Source organism: Seriola dumerili, unplaced genomic scaffold, assembly GCF_002260705.1.
Source record: "Seriola dumerili isolate Sdu_G_001 unplaced genomic scaffold, Sdu_1.0 BDQW01000756.1, whole genome shotgun sequence".
NCBI classification, from domain to species: domain Eukaryota; kingdom Metazoa; phylum Chordata; class Actinopteri; order Carangiformes; family Carangidae; genus Seriola; species Seriola dumerili.
The window spans coordinates 146059-167256 of NW_019175011.1; the positions used below are offsets into that span (position 1 = coordinate 146059).

Sequence of the window (21198 nt, forward strand, 5' to 3'; positions counted from 1 at the left end):
GAAAAAGTTGTAGTTATTTGTTTATTATAATAATTTATTCTCATATCAGTGGAAAGATTTTTATTTGTGGAAAATGTTCCTCTGTTTCTGTGTAGGATGGCTCAAGACAGCGTAAAGAAAGAAAGAAGACTGTATCATTCAGCAGCATGCCCACTGAGAAGAAAATCAGCAGTGCGAGTGACTGCATCAGTGCCATGGTGGACGGCACTGAGCTGAAGAAAGTGAGGTCCAATTCGCGCATTTACCACCGCTACTTTCTGCTCGATGCCGACATGCAGTCTTTGAGATGGGAACCCTCAAAGAAGGAATCAGAAAAGGCCAAAATTGATGTAAAATCCATCAAAGAGGTTCGGACAGGGAAAAACACAGACACTTTTAGAACAAATGGAACCTATGATCAGATATCAGAGGACTGTGCTTTCTCAGTCATCTTTGGGGAGAACTATGAGTCCCTGGACTTGGTGGCAAACACTGCAGATGTAGCCAACATATGGGTAACAGGGCTGAGGTACCTGATCTCCTATGGGAAACACACGTTAAATATGATAGAGAGCAGTCAGAATGACATGCGCTCATCGTGGCTAGGTGAACTTTTTGATGAGGCAGACAGTAACAACAGCAAACAAATAACAATTTGTGCTGCCGTGCAGCTAGTCAAGAAGCTGAACCCAGGACTTAAAAATGTGAAAATAGAACTCAAGTTCAAGGAGCTTCACAAAGCTAAGGACAAAGCAGGTTCTGATGTGACAAAAGACGAGTTCATCGAGGTCTTTCATGATCTTTGCACCAGACCAGAAATTTATTTTCTCTTTGTTCAATTCTCCAGCAACAAAGAATTTCTGGATACCAAGGACTTAATGATATTTCTGGAGGCGGAGCAGGGTATGGCACAAGTAAGTGAAGACACCAGCTTAGAGGTCATTCAGAAATATGAACCGTCTAAAGAGGGCCAACTCAAGGGCTGGCTTTCTCTCGATGGCTTCACCAACTATCTTATGTCACCAGAATGCCACATATTTGACCCAGAACACAAAAGAGTATGCCAAGACATGAATCAGCCCTTGTCCCACTATTACATCAATGCATCCCACAATACATACCTGATAGAGGATCAGTTCAGAGGTCCCTCAGATGTGACAGGGTATATCCGTGCTCTCAAGATGGGCTGCCGCAGCGTAGAGCTAGATGTGTGGGATGGACCTGATAACGAACCTGTTATTTACACTGGCCACACAATGACGTCACAGATAGTTTTCCGCAGCGTCATTGATGTCATCAACAAGTACGCCTTTGTTGCATCTGAGTTTCCACTGATAGTGTGTTTAGAAAACCATTGCTCCTTAAAGCAGCAGAGAGTCATGTTTCAGCACCTGAAGAAGATCCTTGGAGACAAGATTCACCTAGATATTCCTAAACCTGAGGACTGCTACCTCCCCTCCCCCTCTGAGCTGAAGGGAAAGATCCTGCTGAAGGGTAAGAAACTGAGCACGAACTGCACAGCTTCAGAAGGTGAGGTGACAGACGAGGACGAGGGGGCAGAGATGTCTCAAAGGATGAGTATTGAGTCTGCGGAACAACAGACTATCGCACCCAAGAAATTCCAGCTGTCAAAGGACCTCTCTGACCTGGTGACCTTGTGTAAGTCTGTGGAGTTCAGAGACTTCCCAACGTCTTTCCAGAGCCAAAAGCACTGGGAGCTCTGCTCTTTCAACGAGGTCTTTGCCAGTCGCTGTGCCAGTGACTTCCCAGGCGACTTTGTTAACTATAACAAGAAGTACCTGGCACGGGTTTACCCCAGCCCCATGCGGATTGACTCCAGCAATATGAATCCACAAGACTTCTGGAAGTGTGGTTGCCAGATTGTAGCAATGAACTACCAGACTCCAGGCCTGATGATGGATCTAAACATTGGCTGGTTCCGTCAGAATGGGAACTGTGGCTATGTGCTGCGTCCAGCCATCATGAGGGAGCAGGTTTCGTATTTTAGTGCCAACACTAAAGATTCAGTTCCTGGTGTTTCTCCACAACTCCTACACATCAAGATCATCAGTGGACAAAACTTCCCCAAACCCAAAGGCTCAGGTGCCAAAGGAGACGTAGTAGACCCCTATGTGTATGTGGAAATACACGGCATTCCTGCCGATTGCGCCGAACAAAGGACTAAGACAGTCAACCAGAACGGGGATAACCCTCTGTTTGATGAGAGCTTTGAGTTTCAGATAAATCTCCCAGAGCTTGCAATGGTGCGCTTTGTGGTGCTAGATGACGACTACATTGGGGATGAATTTATTGGCCAGTATACAATCCCCTTTGAGTGTCTCCAACCGGGTTTCCGCCATATACCGCTACAGTCTCTGACAGGGGAAGTTCTGCCACACACCTTGCTGTTTGTTCACGTGGCCATAACCAATCGAAGAGGAGGCGGCAAGCCACACAAAAGGGGACTGTCTGTACGAAAGGGCAAGAGGAGTCGAGAGTATGCCAGCATGAGAGTGCTATTGATCAAGGCTGTGGATGATGTCTTCAAAACAGCCATGCTGCCACTGAGAGAGGCGACGGACCTCAGAGAAAACATGCAGGTAAGAAGTTAAACTCCATTAAAGGCTTATTTGATTTGCTTGTGTCCTTGCTACTGAGCCAACAATATCATCACTGGTATAAGTGGTGACTGTGTTACTTTTTCTTCCATCTTCCAGCATGAGAATGTTTTTCTCTGAAAGAGTAGACTGAAGAAAACATACCCCCAAGTCAAGAATATAACAGATATATGATTATAACCAGATTCACTACAAAGAAGCTTGAGCATCTAAAAAAGGCTCCCGCTCTGGAAAGAGAAACACAAAACCACCAGGCTCGACTGAACCACATTTGATCTGATCCTCATGTGTTGCGCAATAGTCAAAACAGATGCAGAGAGACAAGTTAAAGAACATTATGGTGAAAGCCCTGTTTGAATGGTAGATCCACGTAATTGATATTCAGAACTTTTAACAGTGGAATGAAAAGGTAACAAATAATCATGATGGTGATGAACATGACCTTTAACCAGGCACCATCACACTCACATTTTTTAATGGCTACCAATGAATGATAATGAATCCAGTGTGACCCTGGACTTTATTTCTTTTCTGTGTTCACATTTATCACATATTTGTGGTCTTCTACCCGCATTTGAATCCTATGTAACAGAACATATTAAATTTTATGAGAAATACTGTACTGGAGTGTGACAACACTCTGTGGTTGGTCTCATGTTATTCCTCTTCAGGCATTGTATTAGGATTTATTTTGGTAGCCCTGTTTACATTGCAGTCATTGTGTGATAACAAGCCACTGGCCTTGAGACTGTAACACATCTTCCCTGTCCTGTCACAGTTTGTCCCTCCGGTTGTTTATGTAGGGTTTAAATTTGGCCTTTCACAGGAAGGTTAGGATTTGTGTGTGTGTGTGTGTGTGTGTGTGTGTGTGTGTGTGTGTGTGTGTGTGTGTGTGTGTGTGTGTGTGTTCCATGTGATACTGCTGTCAGTCTAGAGGGATTGAGTTTGGCTAACAAATGCCAAAATGAAACTTCTCACAGGTAATGAGCAAGCTTCCACCCACTTCCTCTGACAGCGTGTTACTCTGTGGGGTTGTGGTTATGTTTTATGTAAATCAACGTCAGACTGGAATATTAAGTTCCTCTCTCTTCAGACTTTTATGGACGGTTATATCATTAGATGTTTGTTTTGCCTGGCATGTAGGTATAAACCAGCTTTACTGCATGTGAGCATTACTGCAACTTTTCTGCTCTCTCTGCAGAATGCCATAGTGTCCTTTAAAGAGCTGTGCGGCCTTTCAGCGGTGGCTAACCTGAAGCAGTGCATCTTGGCCCTTTCCCCTCGACTGACCGGACCCGACAACAGCCCCATTCTGGTTTTCAACCTCTCTGACCAGTACCCCAACTTGGAGCCCCAAAGCCTGCTGCCAGAGGTCCTAAAGAAAGTCGTCACCACCTATGACATGGTCAGTCGGGAAGAGTTTTCACAGTAATAACACTTGAAAGAAAAACTGATACAAGCAGATGGAGGAGAGAGACAAATAACTGACCTTTGTGGGTAAAATCTGAAAGGGGCTTTTTATATTAATTTGTACAACTTCAAAGAATTCAAAACATTAACCAGACATGATTTAATCTGCTGCTGTTTTGAGGTAACTGTGTTTTCTGTCTGTTCTCGTGGTTCTGGTGCAGGAAGCAGTGCACATGGAAAAAACCTTTTCTCAACACATGAACTGTAGTTAACCGGGGATTTTTGTAGTTGTGCTTTCCGTTTGTCTATGTGCAGTATCCATCTATGCTTCCACCGATCAAAGGGAAACACAAGAGCCAACCAAGCAAACTAGCTTTGACTCCAATCAAATCAATACCTTGGCTTTACTGGTCTTAATGGGGACACACAGAGATGGTTAGGTAATGGGCCAGAGCTCTGTTAAGTAATAAAATCAATGTTCACAAGTTATGCAACATGCCATTGAGGCTATTCCCAGACAATGCTATTATCCTTAACACACTCTGCTCTCTTACACTGGTTCTCAGCACATCACAAGCAAATCAACCCTCCACCATTATTTAAAGCAGAAGGCAGAAATCCCCTGCAAAAATCCACTAGCAGACGTAGAGCCACAAGTGAAGTACTTTGAATAATTTTGCATCCACTATCAGATATTTCCATCCTTTTTATTTGTAGCATTATATCCCCAGAATATTTATTAAACACAGTAAGATAATCAGATATTGAGTTTAGCAACAGTGTCTGTGCCCAGCTGTTTGTGTTACACATTTACAGTATGCACACAGGGAAAACATACCTCAAGGTAAATATTAGTGTGGGCACATATGGTGTTGGTAAGTATGTTGTTTGATATATTTTTCATATGCTCTGGCAATTTGAGTGGCACATGGCAACAGTTGATATAAATTTCAGATGTAATTGAACTTATCCAAACAATAAATAAATGATAAAGGGCGAAATGGTATGAAAAGGGAAACGACGACACAATTAAGTGTTTTTTGGACCCAGCTGTGTTATTTTTAAGCCACGCTTCATCCCTCAAGACTCAAAGATGAAGATCTGAAAAGGGGGATGATGCTGAAAAGATTCAGACGCAGAGAGATTAAGGTGACCCCTCTGCTCTATGCAGACTCGGGAATGGAAGGCAAAGTAATTGGCCCTGATGGAAAGAGCGCCAGGAAAATTGAGTTGGAGGGGAAGAAAGGAGAAAATGACGGGTGTTTGGGGACCCAAGCCGAATAAATTAAGAGCAGTGGCTTAAGTGGTGTGAAGCTGCAGGCCTTGATCATCAGCAGAGTGCCAGAGGAGACGGGGAGCAGGAAGGTGCAGAGCTGAAGGGGAGCTGACAAGTACAGAGGCATAAACGAAACGAGGAGAGGCAAACTTAGAGTTGTAAATAATGTATGGAACAGTACAATCATAAATTCAGGCACTGTGTCAAAAATCCACCACTGGGACTAACCAGGCTTTGCGCTTCCTAATTGGCAAAAATAGAATCTGGGTCTCAATCCCTGCCCATTTATGTGCTGGAAAAAAAGGTGGAGAGACTCTGCACGATGCCAGCTGATGGTCTTTAGATAATATGGTCTGATTTCTGTTTTTGTTCACAACAGATGAACTGAGGGCACAGTTGATAGTGAAAATACAAACTCTCTGCTGATCCAAATGAACTTCAGAAGCCATGTGTTAGTCCTTTCGTTACTTGACAATAACCCAATGTTCTTGTGGTATTTAAAATGATCTGAATTATAGATGTGCTGTATATCAGTTCTATGTACTATTATTCATCTACACATTTTCAGTAGATCTGAATTGACAGTTATGGTCTATTGTGTTTAAAAATGCAATTTTCTAAAATCACCTTAAAAATAAATGAGCATTTGTGTCTGTTAAATGCGGGTAACAATAATAATAATAATAGAACTAAACATACCACTTACAGGAGGCAGTTGTTAGTGTGCAAATGGGGCACAGTCCACCCACCTACCTAAGAATGTGCCTTTAAATACATTTGAGATGCTACATCTGCCACCAAGACGGTAATTTCTTCACCCATCAAGGAAGTAATCACAGCGTGTGAGACAGCGCAAAGTGTCGCCACTGCAGCTGCGGAGTGACACAAACAGCCACAATCACTTAGTCATGACTGCTTGTAGCACAACATGGTGATTCACTACATGGGTTTGTGAGACTTTCTCTGTCCCCCAGAAAGTGCACAATATCAGGGGATGGACTTCATGTAATCACGCTTCAAAAGAGGCAGGATGTTTATATTGTCTTTAGAAAATCCCTGCACTTCTTCATTTCCTGACTGAATTCTCCTAAAATGAGTTATAGAGCTAAACTGTGACACTGTAATGCAAAGGGAGATAATCCTAACATTTAATTGTACAAAAAACAAATTCTGTCAGATCTCATGACTATTCAGTGGAACTTAGTGGAATTCAGAACAACAGACCAACAACTAATTTAAGAGACAATCGTTACTCTTTAAGCCTGAGTTGCTGATTAGTTTTCCTAGCACAGTGCTCTTACAGGATGAGTCTGGTGTTTATCTTATTTCTTAACAAATTTAATGAAAAGACAAAACCACCACCACGTTAGTCTGATTCTGACCACCTGAACCTGTCTGTGACACTCAGCCCCACACCTACTGGTTCTCACTGATGACATTAATCTTCAAAAACAGGTCACTAAAATATAGTTTCATTTCTACCAACAACAAAAAAAAAAAAAGAAACTTGTGCACAGCAGCTTATATCAAATGCTAACTCGAACAGGATTAATACACATTTGGTGTTCTAGTAAATTCCCAGCAGCAGGACGGTGTATGTGGATTTGACTGCAAATTAACCACAGTGACAATTGAGGTGATTGACACAGATAAATGATGAGCAAGTACTTTTCATACACAATGTCAATTGAAGGTGTTTAACATCAGCATAAAAAAATTACTCAATATAATAAAATCATCTCAAAACAAATCCCAATTAATGAGTAAATAATACAAAAAGTATTTAACAAAATAAAAAAATAGGTGAAAAAAGGAGGTTTAAAAAACACATAAGTCTGAGAAAACAGAAATGTTTCAAGCCTTGGATGAATGTTCGTTCATCTTTTGTCTCTAAAAGAAGTTTCTGTTCTTCGCCTACACGCTGCTCTTGACACCTCCCTGCACTCCTCTCCCTACTCGCTCTTGCACTTTTCTGGGTGTCCGGCCACGGAGCTGGCGTGCTCCAGAGATCGATGTCAGAGGCACGATGTTGGTCACTGCTCTTTTTCACGGGGTGGCTTTCCTACACGGAGCTTGATTGAAATGGTGTTTTTCTATCCTTCCTTTCCCTGTTGGCACCAGAGCAGGGCAGCCTGGCTGTGTGACACGACCTTGCGGTGCACTTAAGGCACTTAGGGAGAGTACAAGTGAATGTACAAGTCAATTACAACAATGCTGCATACACACAGGCCCCAGTGCCCAACAGGCGCTAATTGAAATCAAAAAGCAGAGCAACTTTTGTGTATATATCATCTCCTTTAGATGAGACAATTAAGCTATTACTAAGATAATCAGAGGAAGATCCAGATGGTCTGTGAGGCACTCTGTTCACTCAGTGCTTATTTACCTCTGTCTGTGACGGGCTACATATGCATCATTAACTTCCTGAAACACCATTCTGCTGTCGTCCTTCTGTAAGGAAACCAGAGCCTTTTTTTCTTTTTGGGGCGGTGCGGGGAGGATGCGGTCTCTGCATTTAATATGCAAATGGATCCCCGAAGCCTTTGAGTCTGCCTTAACGGCCACCATGAGAGCTTTAACAGTTTGCAGGTCAGCAGAGTTTGTGCACTCAATTAAGGCTGAGCATAACACCAGAGGAGCTAAACTTAGCATCTTTCAAAGCTGCAATTTCACAGATAACATGGTTCAAAATGACTCACGTTACTCCCATCGTAATCAAATGACCTTGGTTATCTGCCTCATCTCTTGAAGAGGTGCTTTCCACACCAAGCATCAGTATTGACATCTATATTTTTGTCCTGCAGATAAATCTCTAATCTTTCTTGTTTTTTAACGTTACTTTTAATAAACACCCCAATAGCTGGTGTCTCCTTCCGTCTAATTTTGGCTTTCAAAAATGCAATGAAGTGACCTCGCCCACTGCCATGCCTGTAATAACAGCTTGTTCTTCAGAGCCCTCCCTGGACAGAAACACCCGGCCACCAGACGGCTGCTTTATTGTGGAGTGCCAGTTTTTCTGATGTGGAAAATAAATGCAAATGTGAACAATATGCATGTCTCCTTTCAGGTGATCCAGACCAGCAAGACTCTCCTGGAGAACTCTGAGGGGGTGTATGAGAGAATTCTTCAAACCCAGAAAGCAGGTAAGAGATGGTCAGATGGCTAAAAGGGAAGAACGATAAAAGCCTGTGAGTCCCGACGCTGCTATCGAGCCCCTGAACGTTCGCCATCTCTCTGAAGGCACAGAACAGAGATTCATCAATATGAGATTCAGTAGAACCGATTATACTTTGCTTATTTGCACAAGTGGAATTACCATTTGATTCATGTGATCCAGCTTTGAAAAGCTGCGGTTCAGACAGAGGTGTTTAATTCACCCCAGTAACAGCCTCTGTGCTTTATTCTAATTACAAGGTTTGGATCAAGGTTCACAGATACGAGTGAACCGGAGAAACTGGCAACATCAAAGCTAACAGATGGCAGTCGTCTATAGTTCCTCTCCACGAGACGCGCCATACCAGCTAGACCTTCATATGTGTATTTATTTGTGTTTATCCAGCCCTGGCTTTCTCGCCTGCTGTAGCATGTTGACTTTAATGTGGCCAGGGGTAAAGTTAATCCATTCAGCTCGTCTGGGGAGCACAGTTTGAGTGGCAGCTCATCAGTGCAGGCTCTGCAGGATTTAAGAATATGCGCACACACACACACACACACACACACACACACACAAGGTCAGTTTTTTTTCCAGCGACAACACTTGTTTTATGAAACGTCCTACAGTCTACCAGACATACAGGTAAAAGCTGTAAATGAGGAGCAGCTCAATTTTGACATTGATATGCCTCATGATGCACTTTGTGCCAATGAATTCCATCTAAGTAGCATAGGAAGCTAATTTATCACAGAGGAAGGCTGCTGGAGGCGCTAAGTGAGAGTGGAAGGGAGCAAAGATGGACCATCATTACCACAGCTCAGTTTTATTGGTTTCCAGATGGATGATTTATAAAATATTCATTGTCTATTGTCTTGGCACATCAGAGAGGAGTGGGAATGTGTCTTTTAATCACAGGCTTGCTGCCGTGTTTTTTTTTTTGGTTGACCACCTTTCAGCCCTTAACAATTACCAATTAGTGGGATGAAGGTGTGTTTGAACTTGTGCTATTTAAAATGGCCACTGTACCAGTGAGTGAGTTGTGTCTGAGCTCCTCAGTCATAATGACCCCATTTCATCTGTAGAACTGTCATCATCATCTTTCTTATTCTATTTTCAAGGCCACTGGCTATTTTGAGAACGGTTCACAGTATGAAATTATTTAAAGTATGTACAGTTTGTAAATGTGCTGGTTCAACACATTAATATTACAGTGTTTGTTTTAGAGAGTACATGTCCAAGTGTGCATTATTGTACTGCCCCTGTTGTACCTGTTCATCTTCCATGGGACATTAATCACTCTTTTGAAATATTTCAAAGTATTTAAGACTGAAGGAAATGACATCATTAGATCTTTATCTGAAGAAAATGACATTTCATTATCAGTGAAGTTCTGTTGTGAGGCAGATGACACTAATGATTTCATGTCTAGTGCACTTAGAAACAACAGGATCTGATGTAACCACTCTTTGTGCTGCACAGTCACTTATTGATAAATGCTTTGACAGAGTGATTCATTCCTTTATATGAAACAATAGTCAACACAGAAGTGAACACGTTCAAGCAGACCAAACTTTTTAAAGCTTCCTCAGAAGCTTTGTGGGGCTTTTGGTCTCAAAGTTCTATCATATATGATTATCTGAAATCAGCTGGAAAAAAATCAACAGCCAACAATTGCAAAGTAGGACACAACAGATGGCAAACTGATGAACTTCCACATTGATTTATTTTCCATCCTGAACTGACATATTTTTATCCCAGTGGTGTGTGTGTGTGTGTGTGCATGTGGGTGCACTCGTGTGCATGTTTGTATTTGAATGTGTGCATGCGATGTAGTTTCGTGCACTTGTCTGTTGTGTAGAAACTGGGTCAGTACAAACCCAAGTCCCTCTGTACAGAAGGCGGAACGCTCCAGCAGCAACAGCTATTAAAGTTGTGAATAATCCATCACATCAGCTCAGAAAAAAAAAAAATCCTCACAAAGGCAGCGTCAGTGAACAGTCAGGTGTTTGCAGCTCAAGCGTGTCACCTCCCTCGCCCGACACTCACTTAGGTTCCAATTAGCATTCAGGGCAGCTTGATGGCTGAACCTGTTGCAGACTAACAACATCAGTACAGAAGATATTTTATATGTCGAGTGCAAAATGATGGTGCTCTGCTGTGCAGCGTGGAGTTACAGTGACACTGTGCAGAATACAAAGAGCCCATGTTTGTGTTGCACATGTTAAAATACAATGTGGATTCCCTGAGACTAAACGATCTGACGAGATATTTGTTCTTTGGCTTTATTCATTCAGTGTGTGGAGAGGTTGAGTACTATACTTTATTATATATTTTTACTTAACTATTTCCATCCTTGATTAATCTGTTGATTATTGTCTAGATTCATTTAGCATGTGTTATAGCACCATGACAATATCCTGAAGTAAGTAACATTATTCATGTCTTGTTTTGTCCAACCAACAGTTCAAAACCCCAAAATATTCAGTCTATTCTGGTAATGTGAGATCGTTTTCTGCTCAACTTTGTTTCTACTTTTTAATCCCGTTTAGTGAAACACTAGAGCTGAAATGATTTGTAAAATAATTTGATTAGTTTTATTTGTCAAGCAGAAATGCCAGAAATTCACTTCACCTCATTCCAGCATCTCAGGTGTAAGGATTACCTGCTTTTCAGGGTCATGTAATACACACAGTCACATAAATTGAATATAATTTGGGTTCTAGACTGAGTTGCACAAAAGCAAACTACTGATGTCAAATTGGGCTCTGAGAACTAGTGATGGGCCTTTCCTTCACAGATTTTTGACATGTCATTGAATAAATAATAACCATCAGATTAATTGATAATTGCAGCCCTAGTTGTTATAAATCAGTCATGGTTTGTCACGTTCCCTCAGTATTCAGTCTGATGAAGTGCTGGCATTCGGTGGTATGAGTAGATGTGATCATCTCTTGTTGAATAAGAATTATCAGTTATCAATCCACTGAATAATTCAGGTCATGCTCCTCTGATCTGCCGCTCCATACTGTAGTCGTCTCATGCTGTGAGATGTGAGAGCGTCAGCCTGTACTGTACAGTTGCAGTCTTGCAGCATTACCTCACAGAGATCAGAGTCTGAAATGCCTTGCTAAGAATGAGATTCCCTGTTTCTTGCCTGCCAGACTCCATAAAAATGTTGCTAGGCAACCTCCAGTGTGAGTTCGCTGTGTGTGTGTGTGTGTGTGTGTGTGTGTGTGTGTGTGTGTGTGTGTGTGTGTGTGTGTGTGTGTGTGTGTCAGTGATGGAGGAAGCTGTGCTCCTTCTTTAGCACAGTCATGGTTCACGTGCGCAGCAGCAGCTCTGTAGTCGCAGAACCGCGACCCCAAATTTAAGAGCAATACCTTTACATGTGTGTTAAAACACAGGAAATGTAAAAATAAAAGTGTGTGTGTGTGATTTAGAAGCAGTGGTGTGGTGTGCGGGTCAAAGATGATGAACGCGTCAGATCTGTCAGCGAATTCTGACGGTTGTGTGAGGTTATATCCTCGCCTGAGGTCTCTCGCCAGACTTATATCCACAGCTGAGAGGCTACACAACAGCCCAACCCCACACCTATTATGGTGATTTCACACGAAGGGGGTCTCTCTCTCTCACGTGCACACCATGTTTCCATGGCAACAGCACCAACAGGGGCCAGGACCGACTCTAGCTGATATCAGAGCCTCAAGCAGAAAAGTGTGTGTTCTCGGTGGTTCCCAGTGCACAAGTGCACTACGCAGTTACAGGCTTTGTGCGTAGCAGGAACTCTGCTGTATCTCTCTTTGGTTTATTTACCTCACAGGCGAGGGTCGCCTGTTGCTGCAGTGTCAGTGCTGCACTATAAAGCACATTGAACATTAAACATGCCCTCACTCAGGCTCAGTCATGCAAAGGGGCGGAAAAAAAAGAAAGGGGGAGGAAAAGAGGAGGTGGGAAACCTCCTCAGGAGACAAATCCGTCCTCTGTTCGATGCCTTGATGCTAATCCACAGTGAAAGAACGTCATGTCTGTCTGCTTCTCTCTCTGTTTCCGAGGCTCTTTCTTCTTCCTCTCATCCTGCCTCACTGCTTCCTTCAACTCTGCTTTTTGTTCTTTCACTTATCTTGCCTTTTTGCTTTTTCTCTCTCTCCATTTCTTTTTTCACCAGTTCACCAGGTTTTGCCCACGCCTGTCCCCTGTCATCCCATCAGCACCTCGTTGGGATGTGCCACTGTGCTTTACCTTCCACTTACTAACATTTCACTGCAGGATATAGATTTCAAATTTATGAAGTGACACAAGGCGTTGCAGAAGGAGGGCACACGCTCAACAGACCGTTGCCGGTTGACAGGGACAGACAACACAATGAAAATTAATGCAACGCTGTTTGGATTGTAAAAACAAATAGGGAACCTTTATTCACATTACTTCTTTTATTAATTTACAATTTTTGCTTGAAAAATTATTTAAATGATTGTTTATCCAAACAGTTGCCGATCTGTTGGTCGACAAAAAAGATTAATTGACTTATCGTTGCAGCTCTGTAGGAGATCAAAGATAAACATTCTTAGCTATCAAATAACCGACGCTTGCTGTAAAACACATGCTCAGTCTTGTCACATTTTCTCTTCTCTCAAAGATTTTCTTTCAACCAAATCCGCTTTCCACAAAATAATGAGAGATATCATCATTTTAATGGCAGACGCTGGTTGTTATCACTTCCTCACATCTTAAATCTCATTCTCAGCTTAAATTTGTTGAGAAATGTGCACCTGATGTCTGTTTTCCAGACCTGACATACAGTGAACCTGCAACAGCAGCAACTGTAAACCATTATCACTCTGCAGATGTACAGTAAGGAGAGAGGAATCCTCCTCCACAGCTGGCAAGTGTCTGTACTTCCACATACTCAACCCTTCTGCTGCAGCAGGAGACTGTGAAATGTTGGCTATGCGTGCCAAGGTTTGCTTTGCTCTAATGTGTTTCCTCACAGCAACAACAGGCCTAGCACCCAGTCACCTCACAGCTGCTCTTCTGTTTCACAAACCACCACGAATTCCAGCCATGAAGACTGACTCAACACTTGTTCCCCTGTCTCTTTCTCTCTCAGCGATGGAATTTCACGAGAACCTCCACGACTTGGCCATGAAGGAGGGGTTGAAGGGCAGGAAGTTGCACAAGGCAGTGGAGAGCTTCACGTGGAACATCACCATACTGAAGGTGAGATTTCCAGTCACACCAGGCAGTGCACTACTGACTACTCTGACATGTAACAGTTTATTTTCCTGTTTGAGTCGCATCCAGCTGTATTCTGAAACGTGTTACTCCTCATATTCCTGCAACACAATGAAATGCTCGGGGTCGTGGCCTTGGGGAGTTTTTCCTCATAAACCTTATTCTTCTTATGTGACAGCTTCTTAGAGCTGTACAATAGACTGGTTTCCAACTGCAGTTGTCATTATAATTACTGCAAATGGGGGCTGGAAAACAGACATAATGACTGGGAGCTTATGGGAAATTCAGAGTATCTATCCATGATCCCTTTTGGTGATAAATGATACTTGTTGAATCCTGTACTGACAAAGTTTCTTAAGAGTGAATCAGACTGAGTTTCAGTTTTATTTTACTTCACTGGTTCAGTATTACATTGTGTTGTTGTTAATTGATGGCTTGTTGAGACAGGGAGGTATTTTGTGTTGTTTTTGCCTTATTTCCAGTCATTGTGGAAGTGGCAGTTGTGGTTGTTTGGATCAGTTAAAATTCTTTCACACTGATTAAAGAATTATCAGTTTAGGTGAGAGTTGTTTCTGTAAGTCAGCTTACACAGGGTATCTGCAGGTCATGGAGTCTGAAAATATTTTATCTTGCCTGCTATAGTTAGTAATGTTATTTATAAAAGGCTTTTACATCTGACTCCAGGCTGTTGGAAGGCGTTACACACCTATAAAGTACAAGTGGGATTGTTGCGATTATGCACACAAGACGCTGTTTAATCCTTTTTCATCAGAACACTGTTGCTACAGTAGCTTAGAAGCTCATCATGTTATAGTGGGCAAGTGTTGATTTTAGACAAAACTTAAATGAATCATTCACCCATCCATTTTCTGCTACTTATGCAGGTCCAGGTCATTTTACTTTGATTAATTATATCATTAAATATGCCTGTTATATACTGCTGAAAAAATGTGATACAATGATAGATAAACCTCATCCCTTATTTCCATCATACTTTCACATTTTAGCTGATCATTAATCAATGATTAGAGCTACAACTAATGACTATTTTCTTAATGATTAATTGTTTTGTCTGGAAAACGTTTTCTTTAAAAGTGAATAATACCTGTTCCCAAAGGTCATGTCTTGTTTTATCCGACCAACATCAAAAATCCAGAGATATTCAGGTTGCTATCATATAAAACATAAAAATGCATCAAAACTTCACAATTTAGAAGCAGCAAATGTTTCCCCCATTAAAAAAAAAAATTACTCAAAATGATTAGTTGATTAGTTGCTGAGTAGTTGCTGATTGATTTTCTGTCGATCATTAATTTCAAAAATGAAATTTTGTAGAGCGAGTACATAAACAGCTACAGTAATACTGACGCACCACTCAGGCCTAGTGTCTGTAATCACAGCGAATTGATTTTGATAATAGGACAAACGAAGACGAGCTTCTGTGTAACAGGTTAACTTTGAAAGCGTGTCTGATGAAACAGAGATTTGTATGCTGGAGGTAATATTACAGCTAGCTGAAGTTTTTGCTTGCACCAGTGTTTAGGGAGTCACTTGTCTACCCAGTCTAAGCCTCTCTGCACCTCATGTACTTACCATGCCTTTCATTTCAACCTCCGCTGCCAGCACAAGGGATAATTATTGATGAATGACCTTCTGCATATTTATTTGTGTTATTTGCACGTGTTAATTAAGATTACATCACGATCTCGGCTATAATTTATCCCCTGGAAATTGAGTTGAGTCTGGTGAGTGTGTGTAAATCACTGTGTCCAGCGTTTTCTGTCCATGTTCTATCTGGGGCTCCACTTGTGTCTATCTGACTACTTAAGCAGACTTGAGATTTTTGATGATCATTAAATGTACGTCAAGTTATCGACTTAAGCTCTTGAAGATTAAAAATGGATACTATCCAACAAAGCTCTAAACTCAGTACAAAAACTTCTCTAAAGCTCCTGCTCAGAGGTGGAATATTTAATATTTCTGGGTTCATTTAGCTGGTAAAGTGGCTTATGGTTTTTGACAGACATGACAGGACCTTTACAGGAATAGCTACAATGCCTGTGTGACCTTTGTAAGTGTGAGAGATGCTCTCACTATTAAATCCCCTGATAAACTTTTAGATTCTGTTGCCTATTTTCTAACATCTGACAGTGCAGAAGCATATGATGATGACAGGATGTTGAGACCAAGTGTTTTTCTTGATATTCCGACCATGTCACTCATGCAGCTGGCAAAAGTGAAAATATAAGGAGGGGGGCTGCTGGTCTGATAATTATTGTGGTTGTATGAGGGTATTTATTCCCTCACTTGCTCTTTAAAATAACTTTTATAGACTGGCCTTACATGAGAACAATCTCCCCAGTTCCTCTTTTATCTCCTTTACTAAAGGGTATGATCACATGTTTTGTGTCTAATAACAACAGTCAGGTGGCCATCATTACTGTGGTTCATTTTAGTTTATCTAAATTTAATATTTCTGCTTTGTGTTTCCTTGTTGTTGCAGTAGAGGGACAGTAACACAAGAGGGTCTTTGGTACTTAAAGACTCACTTTGAGCTTGTCAACTAAAGAGGATATTTCCAAAGCTGACATTATCATCAGCTTAAGTTTTTTGTTCCACATTACTCATACTGAAATGCCTTTAACAAGGGATCCTTTTAGCGTGATTACCGTTTGCACAACCTGTTTCAGTGCTCACATGGCCACCTGACAATGTTTATTTTCTTTACAGAAGAGGAAGAGGTGAAAATTAAATGATCAGTTTATTACAGTGCTTAAAATGCACATTTAATCTCTCTGTATTTAGCCTTGAACTGTTGTGGCCTTTATGTTAATGTGATAGCATTTAATTCAGACTTGTGCTGCTACTAAGAATTCTGCAGTGAGTTTTATGTAAAAGTGACTCAGGTGCTGATACAGACATGAGGCAGATGTCAAATTACCATCCTTTTTACATGACGAGGTTTATGTTTGAAAGGGGTTTAAACACATTCCTTACAACTTTGCCATGTTATTTGCAGGTCTTGAATTCAGCTCCCTCAAAAAAAGCCATAGAAAGCTTCATTTACAAATGAATATTGAAAATGTTTTGTATGTGGTGGTGGGTTACACATGTATAAATTATAAGTGACATTGCTGTGACAGTTGATTGTGCTTTTTGATATTTTTTGTGGTGTTATTATTCATTATTAATTTGTTGTTGTTGTTATTATTATCATTATTATTATTATTATTATTAGGACTGCTAGCCACAGTAGCTAGGAGCCCACTGGTTAATCTACTCATCATTCATACTGGTTTTGTCTTTGACTGGTAAAACTGCATGAAAAGTCCAAACCCCGTCTTGCCTTCATGGCTCCTGTACTATGCTGCTCTGACACTTTGGTCTATCTTTACCCCCTCAGGGCCAGGCAGACTTATTGAAGCACGCCAGGAGTGAAGTCCAGGAGAACCTCAAGCAGATCCACTATGCTGTGCTCACCTGTAACCTGAGTAAAGGCGGAGCAGCGGGCAGCTCCTCCGGCTCCGAGTCCAAGAGCAGACGCAGCCTCGAGGCCATTCCCGAGAAGGCCACTGCTGAGGAGGAGCTCACTGACGAGGACAACTAAAGACCCACAGTCCTGCTCCGGTACTCTCCTGGCGCCCACGTTCAGACCTCTACTCTGTTCCTGCCTCCTGAGCTCAAAACCCAAAGCTCCCTCTCTCTTTACTCTGGCATCATCGCTCTACACACACACACCAGTGTTTTTCCACATTCCATCAAGTACATTCCTGTATCCCAAGCACAGCTGTAACCTCTTAGAGACTTCTGCCTTGTAATCATCAATAAAATGCCACCACTACGCGAAGACACAAATCCTACCCAAGTTCAGATCACAGAAGGTCTCAGCTGAAGTTTTTGGAAAATGACTGTCATTATTTCTAAGTCTTTAAATGTCCAGGCGTTGTACTGAAGGCTGGAAAAGTGTGCAAGTGTCTTTGTAAACATTTGCTGCACATCTGATGCTGCCGAACCGTGACGGGTACCAGTTATATAAATGCTGAATCCGAGCATCCAGCAAAAACAACCTTTGTGCTTAAAAGGAGAAGATAATACAAAAGCAGAAGTTTTCTGCCAAACATAAATCACCCTGATAATGTTTCCACTCATAAAACTCAAATCTCCTCATCTGCACTACCAGAGGTTCATTGTCCTCCATTCTTCTGTCTGACCCTGTTTCTCACTTCCTGGGTGAGCTGGGAAGGCCTAGTGAACTACCAGCCACGTGACTCATGAAGACATTACTACTGTTCAGAAACGGTGCACTTCTACTCAGCGGATAGGGGTGCTACCTGACGAGACAAAAGAGAAAAACAGCCCTTGGATTGTTGTACGAGATTTCTTAAAGCACAATTTTCTGGAGCTATGAATGTAACAGGACAGAGGAAGCGAGCGGGACGAGAAGAAAATGGAAGAAGTGAACGAAGAAGAAAACGTAACGAGAGTAAAGAGTTGTTTACAATACTGAACTTGTCCATGTTCTTGTCTGCCAAAATAGTATAATATACTATGTATATATGGAATTTCCTGTTACCTTTTTTCTGCAGAGTGCATCATTTTATTATTGTATACTTGGAAATATGAGATTTATTTTATAAAAGATATATGAACATGTCAGTGGAAAAACAAAAATTTTATTTGTCTGTAGATATCTGATGAGGGTTGTCACTGAAACGGACAGTTGCGACACGTCGAGACAGAAGGACAGATAAGAGAATGTATTCATACTGTTTGTTTGGTGCAAACAACAACAACAACAACAACAACAAAAACAGCGTCTCAAAAATCACAACCAGCAACTGCATGAGAAGGAACCACAACTGGATGTTCATAACATGCACTCAAAAACAGTTTGGACGTTGACACATTTTCATATTTTAGCATTAGATTTGGAAGTATACGAGGCCTTTACTTTTAGGGCATGGTCCTCCCATTTCAGAGAGTTAAAAGAGCATTAACTTTATGTTGTATTCTACCAAGTGTTTTTCCAAAAACTCATTTCACTGTTACTTTAAAAAGTCTGCAGCCCATAAAAAGAGCCAGATATTTGATGACTTTTTATTTTTCCATGTGTGCTCCCAACCAGCTCCACTGTAGTTTTAAAACACCCTGATGAGAAATCAGCTCTGGCTGGTTTGAAAACTCATTGCTTTGTTTATTTCTAATCATTTGGTTCCGTTGTCTTCCTGAGCAGAATCATTGAGTCCATCTCTCAGGAAACGTTATGCTGAATAGCAGACTTAAAATGGGAGGTCATGCGCAAAAACAAAGACTATAGCTTCATTTTTACTGTAAAAAGATGTTTCCCTGTCCAATACTCACGGGCTTTTGTGTGTTTCATCTTGCAGAAATCATCCACATGCAGTGTTTTGGGATTATGTCTGAGGAACCACTGTGCAGGATTAGCTCATTACAGACAGACTGTCTGCCTGGCAAGTCCAATGAGTCACAACAAGAATTCAAACTCAGGTCTGGCATGATGGTTGAGAAGGATGTGAACTTCAGAGTAATAATAGCTTCATAACCATTCCTGGTGACAGAGTAGTATTTGATCCACAATTAGCCTGTGATTTAATTGTGCCTCATTACTGCAAACTAAAACCTACTGTAGCAAGTACAAAGTGAGAGAAGAGTTTTGTCCTTCAACACGCCTCTGGCTTGCTATTCATTTAACAGTCCACAACAGTGTCTCCAATTAGAAGGTCATACTAGAAACAATTCACTTGCTTTCTAATTACTGGACAAAGGATACTTGAACGGGACAAATATATGACAAGTTTGCCATCAGGGGCTGCAGGTACAGGTTATTAATTAATCTGTTTCTCTGTAGTTTCTCAATTACAGTAATCGCTTTGTCTACGAAACATAAAAAAAAAACAACATTCAAAAGCACAAAGTGACACCTTCAACGCAAAAATATGAAATTCACTAAAATGCAAGACCAGGCAAAGCATCATGCTCTCACATCTGAGAACTTTTAACCATCAGATTCTTTTTGCCATTCTGCTCAAAAAACAACAGTGATGAATCAATGATAAAGATTAGTTTTTTGTAACCCAGAAATCCGCTCATCGTTGCAGTTCTATTTGCCAAACAGCGGATTTTCTGACAATTATTGCAACTAGTGTTCACAGTTGTGTATTGTAGCTGCTTAAGCTAATGTTAACTTCAATCCCTAGAGGAGAGAATCTGCTTCACAGGCCCAAACCACAGAGTCCAGATACAGAGATTTTAAAGTGTTAAGATTAGTTCATGCTTAAAACAATTTTACTGTGAGATTCACCAGCTGTTTGTCCTTTCCACTCAACTGCACAACAGTTTCTTTAGAGAAACACTCTCTTTCTTTTCAGCCCTCCAAGTTCCAGAGTGGTGTGTCTCCAGAAAGCAGAGAACAAATAAACCACAAATCAGCTAGAGCTTCTTTTTTCTTGTTTGCCAGTTCACAGAATTAATGTTATTTAACTAAAGCAAGTAAATCTGCCACCGACAGTTTTCATTATAGCTGGTGAAATATACAGTCGCCAACTTAAGCTTTCACCTGTTTCAGCTTGTTGAGACACTGTTATTTATGATAGTCATATCTAAAATGGAGGCTTTTGTAAGTAGAAAATTGCACTGTTTAAAACTGCTATTTTGATAATATAACAATTAACTGTTCAGACTTATAGAGAAGATATAAACTAACTTCTAATTAAGAAAAAAAAAGATCACAGACAAAAACTCTGTCACATCCTTAAAAAAAAGTAATTTGGCATTATTACACTAACATCTTGCCTTTTTGTGAATTTTTTGGGGCATGTGCTTAACATTATTTTAGTCAAAATATTGATTACCAGCAATAAATCAATTATTGGAGCTTTCCAAACATGCAGGAATTCTTATTCTCCTGTCACCAGCTGGACTGTTAAATGAAGCTCAAACATTTTGTAAAATGTTCGTCTGCATCTCGTATTCCCCCCTCCAGTGCTCACAATGTTGTGCCCTCTGGTTTTAAAACCTGTCCACACCTCCTGCAGATCACATGACCAGTAACAAACAACAAACATTGTCTTCAGTGCTGTGCCAGTTGATGTATTTATAATTGAAAAGAAGATGAAAAAAATAAGCATTTCAACTGTATCATCTGTCTCATCTCCTTATCTGTCAAGTCCAAGAGAAAAAAAAAAAAACAATAAAACCTCTGAATAAACAATGTTGGATAGACTGTGTGACTGATGTGCTGTGTATGAATAAGTAATGTTGTTTTCCATCACTTTATTTCCTCTAATGACAAAGCAAATTTTGCACAGGTCAAAAACCTGCCGCTTTCTCCAGTCCTCCACAGTTACATCTGTGAAATCCCATCATCTGCCTCTCTTCCTGCCACTCGTCAGCTCTCTGCTCCCTGCAGCAGCCCGGTCGATGCTCCACTCGGCCTCTACTCTCCAGCTCTCCTCCCTTCAGGTTGGACTGACCTCCCTGCTCCGGTCAGCACAACTGTTACTCCCTGT

The 21198-nt window shown here is 41.1% G+C and overlaps 1 protein-coding gene across 1 annotated transcript in view; it reads left to right on the forward strand.

The window, feature by feature from the left end:
- The window catches only part of LOC111236889 (inactive phospholipase C-like protein 2), a 35025-nt gene extending 16700 nt beyond the window's left edge, over positions 1-18325 (forward strand). The window contains exons 2-6 of the mRNA XM_022765788.1: positions 96-2579; positions 3799-4002; positions 8351-8426; positions 13545-13654; positions 17073-18325. Coding sequence (XP_022621509.1) covers positions 96-2579; positions 3799-4002; positions 8351-8426; positions 13545-13654; positions 17073-17276 — 3078 coding nt within the window. The 3' untranslated portion in view covers positions 17277-18325. The remainder of the gene's footprint in view (positions 1-95; positions 2580-3798; positions 4003-8350; positions 8427-13544; positions 13655-17072) is intronic.
- Positions 18326-21198: the final 2873 nt, after the last annotated feature.